At 45.6% G+C, this 11,366-nt stretch overlaps 1 protein-coding gene across 15 annotated transcripts in view; it reads right to left on the bottom strand.

Annotated features, from left to right (window-relative positions):
* Nucleotides 1-407: 407 nt before the first annotated feature.
* STARD13 (StAR related lipid transfer domain containing 13) overlaps nucleotides 408-11,366 on the bottom strand; it is a 396,772-nt gene continuing 385,813 nt past the window's right edge. For all 15 annotated transcript variants that reach the window (XM_081551860.1, XM_081551858.1, XM_081551856.1 and 12 more), the window contains 6 exons: nucleotides 9,288-9,498; nucleotides 8,572-8,686; nucleotides 7,503-7,724; nucleotides 6,545-6,762; nucleotides 2,842-3,018; nucleotides 408-2,132 (listed from right to left, as the gene is read on the bottom strand). In XM_081551860.1, coding sequence (XP_081407986.1) covers nucleotides 2,015-2,132; nucleotides 2,842-3,018; nucleotides 6,545-6,762; nucleotides 7,503-7,724; nucleotides 8,572-8,686; nucleotides 9,288-9,498 — 1,061 coding nt within the window. In that variant the 3' untranslated portion in view covers nucleotides 408-2,014. The remainder of the gene's footprint in view (nucleotides 2,133-2,841; nucleotides 3,019-6,544; nucleotides 6,763-7,502; nucleotides 7,725-8,571; nucleotides 8,687-9,287; nucleotides 9,499-11,366) is intronic.

Genomic DNA, 11,366 nt, shown 5'->3' with positions numbered 1-11,366 from the left:
GTGTCCTCTAGATCTCGGCTTCTCAGGGTGTGGTCTTTGCGCTGAAGCTGGTTCAGAATCCAGAATCTCAGGCCTGCCCTAGGCTGCCTGAATCAGAGGCTCATTGTAACAAGATCTCTAGGTGATCTGTGTGCTGCTAAGGCTGGAAAAGCCCTGCTCTTGGTGACAGGACACCGTTCATCCTTGTGTGCCCATCACACCTCCTGAAAACACATGGGCCCATCTCTGGAGTGGGACCAGCATTAAGCTAAATTAAAATTCACTAACGATCCTGTCTATGTAATCTGGCATATGTGGTTAAATTTAGGATGTGAATTTGTTTTGCTCACAGAGCATTGCGCAAATGGAAAACTATGGGTTTGCTGCCACCTTCTTCGGTAGGCAAGGAAACAAAAAAAATTCCTCGATTACAATTCAGACAGTATGATTTTACTTGTACCATCCAGAACTCATTTATAGCATTTTTATTCCTCTCAATAAAAGAATTGCACATTGCTGATAAAAGAAAACATTACATAAATATACAATATAAAAAGAAAACACTCATTTTTTTTTCCCCTCCAACACCAATTGCTAAATTATGATATCAATCTCTCCCTGAAATCAAACACAATAAATTATCTTCCTCTCTAGAGTTGCTGAATTACAATTAAAAAAACCCAACTTAAAATCCATCAGCAATTGGTTAAGGATAGTCAATTTGCTTAGTCCATACAATAATAAATAAGGTTCAGTCAAATGCATAGCTAGCTTGACTGACTAATGAAGAAACATGGAATTAACAAACCTGTTTATATTTTCTAAAGCTAATTGAAGAACACAGTTTTGGTCTTAATGTTAGTTTAAAACCCTGTCTTTCAGATTGCAGAACTTTAACGAGTAATATCTTAAGAGCATCATATGTAGCAATATTAGATCTCCCTGAAGCTGTCTAGGACTCTTGAGTGACCAGCATCTCCCTTTATCTGGTGTCCAGAGTTAAATTCAGTGCAAGACGTTGGTAAGAAAATGTCAGTTAACTGTGACCATTAAATAGGCCACTGGTCAAATAGAATGACACTTAAGAACATTATGCAATGTATCTATGAAACCTCAACAAAACATAGAGGCTCCCTTTGGCTGTGAATATGCCAAGGCTATTATATTCAGCTCTAATCAGCAGGGAAATACAGGTTCTGTTTCAGTCACTGGAGCTGACTCCAGTGGTCCACGGGCATCTGACATTTCACTGAAACTGTATCTGCCAGCCCCATGGCAACTGGTAATATAGTCTTAAATCTGGTAACGATTACTCACCCACTTCTTTGCTTTAAAGAGGACTAACTATTATTTTCCTTGCTTTATCCAACATCCCACTCTCAGGTTTTGAATGATACAAACTGACAACATGTGAGAACCATTTAATGTGTTTTCCTTTGGTTGTCTAATCTTTGGTAAAAAATCAGGGCGGACAACTTGTTTTCACACTTTGGTGTTAGCAGCAGATTCTGCTCAGCTTACAGGGCAGTGGGGACACAGGGCCCAGAGAGACTTGGAAAGAACCATGTGGGGAAGGGACTCACCTGATCAGATGCATTCCTTTTCAAAATACGCAATTATATATAAAATTGATATTTTACATATATACAGTAAAGATAGAGATATACACACATATGTACATATGCTATACATACATTTATTTACAGTTAATGATAATGCTTCTTAGAAGCCTTTAAATAGCAAAATTAGGCAATGCACAAGGAATAATCCATTTAATCTTAAGTAACATAGATAAACGTTCTGATTTTTAAAAATATTATATTAGTAGGGATGTAGCCATCTCCAGGAAGGCTAGGAAAAGTTCTCAGAAATTCTTGCATCTTCGACATTTCAACTTCTCAGTGCTTCTGCTTTTGAGCATTAACTTTGTCAATCGGTTTCTCTCTCTCCCTTGCTTTCTCATGCTCACACTCTCTCTCACAAGTGTTTGCTTCCGCTTCCTCTTCCCTGAGTTTGATGTCTCACTTGGGAAAACTCAGATTTTAGTTTCTGGACCCTCAGCAATGAGGGGCTGAAAAGAGTTTCTAATCCTGGCAACTTCTGCTGCACACAGATGTCCAAAGCCTTTATTGTACCATTCTGGGGAGTGACCTCTGTGGGGACAAAAATGGGGAGGGAAGTGGGAAAGCCTTTCCACAACACAACAGTTTGTCACGGTCAACACGGCTGCACCTGTGCCCTGCCTGTCAGTCCGCCTGCCTTCCCCGAGGGGCTGCTGCTCCGAGGATCAGAGAACCTCATTCTGTCAATGGGGGCCCATGAAAATGCCTTCCTGGCCAAGGATTCAGTCTGTCTTTGCAGTATTCACTGGGTGCTTTCAAATGATAGCCTCCTCTCAGGGACGAGTCTGACTTAAGTCAACAATTTACGGAGAAAACCCAGTTTATATCCACCCAAACCAAGAATTCAGTTTAGCATCATGAATGCGTTGAAAAAGGTTGGATTTAAATTAGTTCCTTCTCATAGGAGGGCAACTGGAGGGAGCAGAAAAGGGACAGGCTGGAAAGAAACACAAGAGGATCGCATTTACTGAGCATCTACTATGTGCCAGGCTCCAGTGCTGACGTTTGCCCCGTGAGAGAAGCACAGGAGTACACGTGGGACACAATGGAAAATAAAGATGAGCATGGGACCTTCTCCTGAAAGTCAGAATTTTAGCCAGGCTGGAAAGAGAAGTGAGGGGAATGATTCATAATCATCGAGACAACATGTTAATGGTCAGGAGAAGAAAAGGACAGAGCAGTAAGGGATCAGATGGGAAAGAGGGCCTTGTGCCTGCCACCTCCAGGAGCCCACACTCACCTTAGGTCCACCCTACAGATGTGGGTCAGCCGCGACTTGCCCGAACCACATGGCTCTATCAAGTACTGAGAGTCCATCACCACAGCCCGCACGCCGCCCATGAGCTGGGCTTCCTCATGTTCCACGGAGAGGGACACTAGGGTACACATTCCTTTGGGCAAATCAGTCTTCCAGGTCCTGCAGCAAAACAAACCCACACGTGGGAATTATGGCTGAGAGAGAAAGAAAACCCTGAGCATGGTGCTGAGGCTTACGCTGACATTTTCTTGCTCAAATTCCAAGCCCAGTTACTTGGAATCAGCTAATGGTTCTCACAAGTGTGTGCAAAGTTTATACAGTGTGGTTCAAAGCAGAGGTCTCATCCCTTTGGCCCAGAGGTCAGAAACAAATTTGCAGTTTTTAGATATTCTTTTCAAATCCCAAACTGAGGCTGCAGAGAGTCCTGCACGTTTCTGAAGGGCTCACTGGTCCTACCATTTGGGAATCAGGACTTGCTAATTCAATTCTTTCACCAAACATCTACTGGATGTGCCAAGCTATGAGAAGCCACTGAAGACACAAAGATCTAATCAGGAGGAGAAACAGACCTCCAGAGAGAACTCTAAAACATTTTGACAAGCACAGTGATAAGGCTGTGCAAGGAGAACTCTGAGATCATGCACATGGGAAGGCTTCCTGGAGGAGGTGATGCTCCACTCAAGTCTGAAAGGATATATGAGCTGATGATGCTCAGAAGAAAACTAGACACATGTGGACTGCTAACTGCCTTCAAATCCTTGAGAAGCTCGTGAGTGGGAGAAGAAATAAATACCGTTGATTTGACTCCAGAAAGCAGAGATATGAAGGCATGTTTCAATCCAGTGCAGAGAAGAACTGTCTCACAATGTGTACTCTTCAAAAATGGAATGGGCTGTATGAGTAGTGAGCTCACTGTTACTGGAGCTATTCAAGCATAGAAGGGGGTACCACTTGGGAAGAGGTTGTAGATGGAAGTCAGGAACCATGAGAGCATCTCTGTAGCAACCATTTCTACCACAGGATATAGGTTTGATTATTATAATCTCAGTTATTATGTCACAGATCCTATCCCCTTGCTTAGTTATCTCATCTATAACTTCATCCTCTTCTACCACACAAGAAACATATTACCAAGAAACTTGGGGATAAGCAAGCCCAACACAAATGTCTTAGCAACTTCTCCATGGGTATGACCGTTCTCTTTTCATGCATGATGCTGTGATTGAGAACAAAGACTGAAAGTTGTATAGATTTGTGGGGATAAAATGGAAAAAGGCTTCAGTGATTATCACTGGAACCTCCTGAGGAACTAGAGAAAGGGACGAAGTGAGACGTGAACATGGTCATCCTGAAAGGAGACCACCCGTGGCATTTTCTACTTCTTGTATCATAACCACAAGGAATTCCTGCTGCCAGCAACATGTCTGGTTCATTATTCATCTTCTTGGGTGCCGAGTTCTCCTCCCTCAGCCTCATGGTCCACCCACCTTCTCCTTCAAGTCTTGGATCAAATATCAACACAGTGAGACTCTGCTCTGACCACTATTTTTGAAATTCTACCCCTTTCTATCCCTCTATCTTACATTTCACCCTAAGAAAAGTAACCCCTTCATGGATCACAGCCTTGTGAGAGCTGGGTGATAAAGAAGGCTGAGCACCAAAGAATTGATATTTTTGAATTGTGGTGCTGGAGAAGACTCTTCAGAGTCCCTTGGACTATAAGGAGATCAAATCAGTCAATCCTAAAGGAACTCAACCCTGAATATTCATTGGAAGGATTGATGCTGAAACTGAAGCTCCAATACTTTGGCCATCTAATGTGAACAGCAACTCAACAGAAAAGACCCTGATGCTCAGAAAGATTGAGGGTGGGAGGAGAAGGGGGCGGCAGAGGATGAGATAATTAGATAGCACCACTGACTCAATGGACATGAATCTGAGCAAACTCCAGGAGACAGTGAAGGACAGGAGAGCCTAGTAAGCTGCAGTCCATGGGGTCACAGAGTCGGAAATGACTTAGCAACTGAGCAACAACAGAAAAGATAAGAAATCCTAGTCCCCTTGCTTATTCTTTATTGACTCTTCCTAATATAAATCTCAAGAAAGCAGGACTGTGGTCTGTTCACAGCAGTATCTTGAGTCTCCAACAGTGTCTGGCACAAGGCTGGGATGGAATGAGACTCTAGAAATGGATGGCGGGTGGCACTGCAGGAGGAGTGGAAGGAGGGCTGTTCCATGAATGGACTCTGGCCCTCAGCCTCCTCTAAGGGGAGCGGAGAGTGGGCCATGGTGGGGCTCCAACCCACCAGTACCCAGGGGTGCCATCCTGGAACTATTTGACTTCTTGCTTGCAGCAGTGAAGGTATAAAATTTAACTTCCAATGAGATGAGTAATGTCCCAATAACTGTGTTAATAAGCCATGCTTACAATTGCCCACATTCTCCACCAGGATCCCATCGTGGCTAAGATAAACACATATATTTGGGGGGAAAAAATGACTCTTGAAATTCAAGGTCCTAAGGACCAATTCCAAAGGCAGAAATAGCCCATGTGAAAAGTAATCTTTAGTTTGCCATCAAGACTAGTTTAACAAAGAAACAATTTTAAATATGCATTTGGGAATTTCACTAGTGATTTCTTTTTAATACTGCTAATATATGAGAAGAGATGGTATTCACCATCAGTTGTCAGTAAAATAAAATTTTACTTAATTATATTTTATTTGGGTTTGTCAGTATCCTCCGTCCCATTCTTTCTGATTCAGTACAGGCTCACCAGCCAACATACACAGCTCCACCGTCCCACTGCCTAATGTTAGTTGAGCATCCCACTCTAAGTCCAGAGAACAGGGGTCTGGAGCTCAACTCACAAATCTATTAGAAGCAATATTTCAGCAGATGAGATAAGAGTCTCAAGCCTTGTCAGGCCCTGAAATCTTTCTGGACATTCGAGTGTCTCAGCATAGTTAGACCTTTCGGGCTAGACTAAGGTTTCCATGCATGGGGATGACTTATGAACACGTGAGGGCTTCCCTGGTGGCTCAGAGGGTAAAGAATTCACCTGCAATCCAGGAGACCTGGATTAGATCCCTAGGTCTGGAAGATCCCCCAGAGGAGATCAAGGCAACCCACTCCAGTATTCTTGCCTGGAGAATTCCATGGACAGAGGAGCCTGGCGGGCTACAGTCCATGGGGTCGCAAAGAATTGCACATGACTAGCGACTGAGCACAGTCTGAATGTGTGAAGTTATACAGATGAATTCTGAAGTTACACACACTCCAGATGGAGAGCCACACCACTGAAGACTTGCCTTTCCCAGGCGGAGAAAAACAAAATCAAGAGAAAAGCCAGTGAGATTCAATTTGCATAATTTGGCAGAAAGTACAGCTGGACAAACAGCAGCTCTTCTTGGGACTCTGTTCTGAGGAAATGAACGGTATTTATGGTCTAATAAACCGAATGCTCCATAATGAAAGGAGCTGTAAGAGAGCGTGGCAGAACTGTAAATTGGGTGAAATAAGCAGGAGGTCGGGCATGAATACGGCAGTCAGCTTTCACTGAGGGAAATGAACTGAGGGCCGGCGCTAGTGTTCCCAGTGGAGGCTGAACTTAGGTGGGAGAACGCAGCGAAATGCTTCCATCTGCAGCTTTCACCCTGCTTTTGGAGTAGAGGGTCAGGCTTACCTGAGAACCACGAAGTCCCTGGAGGGGTGGGGCGCCATGCTGTTCAGCACGTACTGATAGACTTCTGTCTGTCTGTCCAGCGTTTCCACCACCTTCCACTGCACGAAGTCCTCGTCCCATAGGTGGCGCTCCCTCAGCACGCGGTTCAGAACCACCGAGGGGGGCGCCTCCACCTCCGCGGAAGCCTTCCACAGCCTCAGCGGGGGCCCGTCTCCCACCTGGGGAAAGACACCCGCAGCGGCTGAGAAGTCGCTGGTTCCAGCAGAACCTACCACGCTTCACTGGGTGTTCAAAAAGCCTCATTGATTATGTAACTTGAAAGTGATTCTGTACACCTCAGGTTTAAAATGTTCACCCTTAAGCTTAAGAGAAGAGTAGTAATAAAAACGATAACCAGCAGCACACAGTGCTCCCTGTGTGCTAAGCACTGTTCTGATTTTTACTTTTTTGTTTTCCATTTTTTAAAAATTAATTTTTATTGTAGTTGCTTTCCAGTGTTGCCTTAGTGTTTGCAAAGTGAATCAGCTATACTTATACATATATCTCCTCTTTCTGGATTTCCTTCCTATTTAGGTCACCACAGAGCACTGAGTTCCCCGTGCTACAGGGTAGGTTCTCATTAGTTATCTATTTTATACGTAGTATCCATAGTGTATATATGTTCTCTGGTAGTGGTCCTGTTAGTATATCTGTTATGCAAATGAGAACATGGAGGCACAGACAGGTGTGTGACTTGCCCAACGTCACACAGCTCAGGGGCAGAGCCAGGCCTGGGTCCAGAAGGGTGGCTCCACAGTCTGCCATCTGATTACACAGTCAGACTCTGGTGCAGAGCTTTGACCAGTTCCTATGTGTGACAAGCCCTGGAGTCAGAGGGGCCACTTTTGAAGCAAAACAAACTCCAGGTTGTTAGATGTGGCTTTTTGGGAGTAAATTTTTTTCTAAGACCCGAGATTACCTTTTTGAAAGCAAGCTCTGTGTTGTCTGTGCTTGGACACGTGACCCATCCTTTGAACTTCTCCTTGGCTTCCTTCTGGAGGCCCTGGACGAGATGCTCCAGGTACGTGTGGAAAGTGGCCCCACTGTCCTCCAGTTGGGCCCCCAGCTCTTCCAGAGTTGGCGGATGGATCTCAGCCTCCACATACGAGTTATGAGACTGGGCCACCATCTCGAGCGGGACCTGAACCAACAGGTACACAGAAGAGCAACATAGGAATGCTGAGACTAATAGAGAAAGTGAAGTAGCGTCACCAAAAACCACAGTACTGGTGACCGGCCAGGTGCCGCGGGGCAAGAGATGTCTGTCTGAGATCAGTGACAGCGGTCGGGAGAAAGGGCTTCTGAAAGTCAGGAAACCCAGATCTGTTTGAGGCTATATTTATTATTCAGAACATCGCCATGACTTCCCATTCATCCTTTCCATTTTTCTTTGATTTTACTTGTCATATACTTTTATTCAGTTTGGCAAAACTTGGACTTGGGAAACTTAAAAAGTGCACAGACTTAAGGGGAACATCAAACATGACTCAGAAAACAGCTTTACCTTTTTAGCACACTTTTTCCTTTTGCAAATGCCAGTTTTGCTACAAAAAGGATGCCAGAAGTCTAGTTCACTTACTCCTTTAGCATGTCTGTGGCTGTATTCATAAGCTGTCACTGATTCAAAGTTAGCAGCGATTGTTCAGTATCCCACACACGTACATACACACACAGACACATTGAATCTAATCAAGTCCTGAGGTCACATCAAATATACTATAGTTGGCTGGCCTAGGACCTGGCACGGGAACTTAATGCAACCGTTTTTATAAACATCATCATCATGGTAAACCCAAGTGTCTTTAACTGTCAAAGCCTCAACTTTGGGGTTGGCTCCTCATATTTCTGGGAGGCACTATTCAGTGTACCATTGTCAAAAACCACCCCCCAAAAAAACCCCAGAAATAAGCCATAACTGCAGTAACCATTCCAAGTGTCTTATTGAGTTCCAAGAGCTATAAGGAAGGCGGTTGGAGCCTTTCGCTCACCTCAAAAAGTCTGTCACATTCCATGATCATGTGGGCCAGCCCCTGAGCTGCGGCCAAATTCTCACTGAGGTCCTTTTGATCCGGCTTCCCGGCGGCATATTTCTTCTGGATGACTCTGTAATTGAAGGGGACAATCCTCAGCGGATCCCAAACCCGAAAGCATTTCACAGGATGCAGTTTACCCCTCTGCTATCTCTTCATGCCCAGATGCTACCCAGATCCCAGACTTTCTCATTTCCAAATAAAAACAGTGACCACGCATCTTAGATATCCCAAGGCAGGTTAAGAGTCTGACAAATGAAAAACCTTGGAAAAACACAAGGGCAGGAATAACTGTTGGGGGAGAAATTAATCCATTTTTCCCCAAGTTTGAAACTACTTTACCGCAAGCTGCCGTGCTTGGGCCTGAAATCCAGTCTTTCCAAATTGAAGATTTTGTAAAATACCACTTTGTGTACTTTTTCCTTCCTTCTCACTCACACACACAAAACAGAACAGAATTACAGGTTTTCTGGATCACAGAGGACACTCTTCAATGCTACCTTGGTAATTCTCTGACTCTGAGCCGCAAGAATCAGGTTCCTCCAAACATTTTCTGATTATAAACGAAGTGCTAACAGATCCCCAGGTTGAAGTGCGAAGCATGTAGGTTTTTTTTTAAGTAGTCCTGGGGAATACTTGGTTTAGGATTAACATTCCTGTTGAGAAAAACCCACCTGGGGGAGCTTTCTTTCTTTAGTAAATTCAAGTGGAAGAGGGAGGGGGCCAGACACACGGCCAGGTTCATGGGTGTCATCTGATTCTCTTCCACCGCGTGGACCACGTCGTTGAGGAAGCACAGCAGCGTCTGCAGCACCTCCCGGCTCTCGTCGGCCAGCAGCAGGACGGCCGCCTGCACTGCCTGCAGCCGCTGCTCCTTGGGGACATCTGTGGAAAAGTGGGTGCCAGGCCGTCAGAGGGCCAGCTGCAGCCGGTGGGGGACGGGGAGAGTGCGCTACCTTCCTGCGAACATGCTCGGGGTCCTCGCTGTCATCAACAGTGACCGTGAGGACAGCTGGGGGGCACAGAGCAGTCATTGCTTCAGATCCGGCGTCTGAACCCCCCAGTCTCACACCAGAACTCATGGTCTTAACGACGAGTCTGGACTCGCAAGGAGCACTCCGTGCTGGCTTTTCATACTCACCTGTCTGCCACCTCACCTGTTTCAAACCTCTTGTCCATCCCCCCCCCCCCCCCAGCTTGTGAAGCATCTCTCAGGATACCCAGGGCTTTCGGGAAGGGGAACCAGGTGCCCCCTCCTTTCAAGCTGTTCTCCTTCTGGGTGGTCCCTGTGGTGATGACGGTGGTGGTGGGGCCCTGGTCACACTGGCTTGAAAGATTGGCCTGAACAGTAAGAGGTAACTAAGAGGGAAAATCCTAGAAAAATGGGTGCTCCGTGCTGCATTTTGCTGCCCCCTGGCTGTGTCTGTTAGTGATCTTTTAGGACTGACTTACTGCCTCATCGGAGAAGGCAATGGCAACCCACTCCAGTGTACTTGCCTGGAGAATCCCAGGGACAGGGGAGCCTGATGGGCTGCCGTCTATGGGGTCACACAGAGTCGGACACAACTGAAGCGACTTAGCAGCTGCAGCAGCAGCACTGCCTTATTCCCCTTCACTGTGAAAGACACCATCAGGAGCTCACTTGAGTAAGAAATGTGAAGTGTTAATAGCTTAGTCATGTCCTACTCTTCCTGACCCCACAGATTGTAGCCGGCCAGGCTCCTCTGTCCTTGGATTTCCCAGGCAAGAATACTGGGAATGGGTTGCCATATCCTCTTCCAAGGGATCTTCCCCACCCAGGGATCGAACCCGCGTCTCCTGCATTAGTAGGCAGATTCTTTACTGTCCGAGCCACCTGGGAGGAGTGGCCTCTTCCCCAGTCATTGGAAAACTCTTGACTCCAGAGTCTATCCTTGGAATGTTGTTATTTCTAGTCTGGCTACTAGAAGTCACTGCAGGTAACTCAGAGCCTCAACTAATGTGCTGGCTACCTGACCCTACCCGCCCGGTAGCTCCTGTTCACCACTTCCGGATTCACAGGTCAAATAAGCAGTTCTGATGGACACTGGCCCTGCAGCACAAGCTTGGCTGCCTGGGAAATACTTGCTCTCTCTTTCCTCTCTAAGAAAGGCCATGTTCTGTTCAGGTTTGGGCTGTATTGTGCTCAGGGAGGTTGGGCCCTTCTCTCCAACCCACGCTGGCCTAAACCAAAAACGGTAACCCCGTTCTTCTCTCCAGTGATTGATTTAGGTATACATTTAGAAAAATGTATATTTTCTGGCCTGTGGGACCAAGATAAAAGGTAGGCGCTTCTGTAAATTTATCTCCCTGATAGAAAAAGACACATGCCTGAGGAGACTCTGTCTGCTGGCCTCTTGCCTTTGGATGTGATTTTGGGAAGACATGATAAAGCTAAGTTGTGGCAAGTCCTATTGTGACCTTAAGGGGATAACCAAGAGAGGTGCACTTCAGCCATGGTGTCCCTGAATTAACTGACTCGGGAATTATTCAACTGCAGATTTTCTGTCTTGTGTGATTATATAATGTCTTTATTGTTTAAACAACTGTTTGTTGGATTTTGGGTCCTGTGTTTATAGATGAGAGCATTGTAACTGGTCATCTCCCTCAACAACACCCAAGGTTCTCCAGTGATTCATGAATCAAATATAAGCCCTCTGTTCTAATGTTCAGTGCCCTTCCTGGGTACGGGCCTCTGTCTAATTTTTGGAGTCATTTGATGCTTCACTGCACAG

Source organism: Giraffa tippelskirchi, chromosome 12 (assembly GCF_054371585.1).
Source record: "Giraffa tippelskirchi isolate mGirTip1 chromosome 12, T2T-mGirTip1v1.2.pri, whole genome shotgun sequence".
Taxonomy (NCBI): domain Eukaryota; kingdom Metazoa; phylum Chordata; class Mammalia; order Artiodactyla; family Giraffidae; genus Giraffa; species Giraffa tippelskirchi.
The sequence above is the reverse complement of the archived record's forward strand: the minus strand, read 5'-3'. Positions and strand labels throughout refer to the sequence as shown.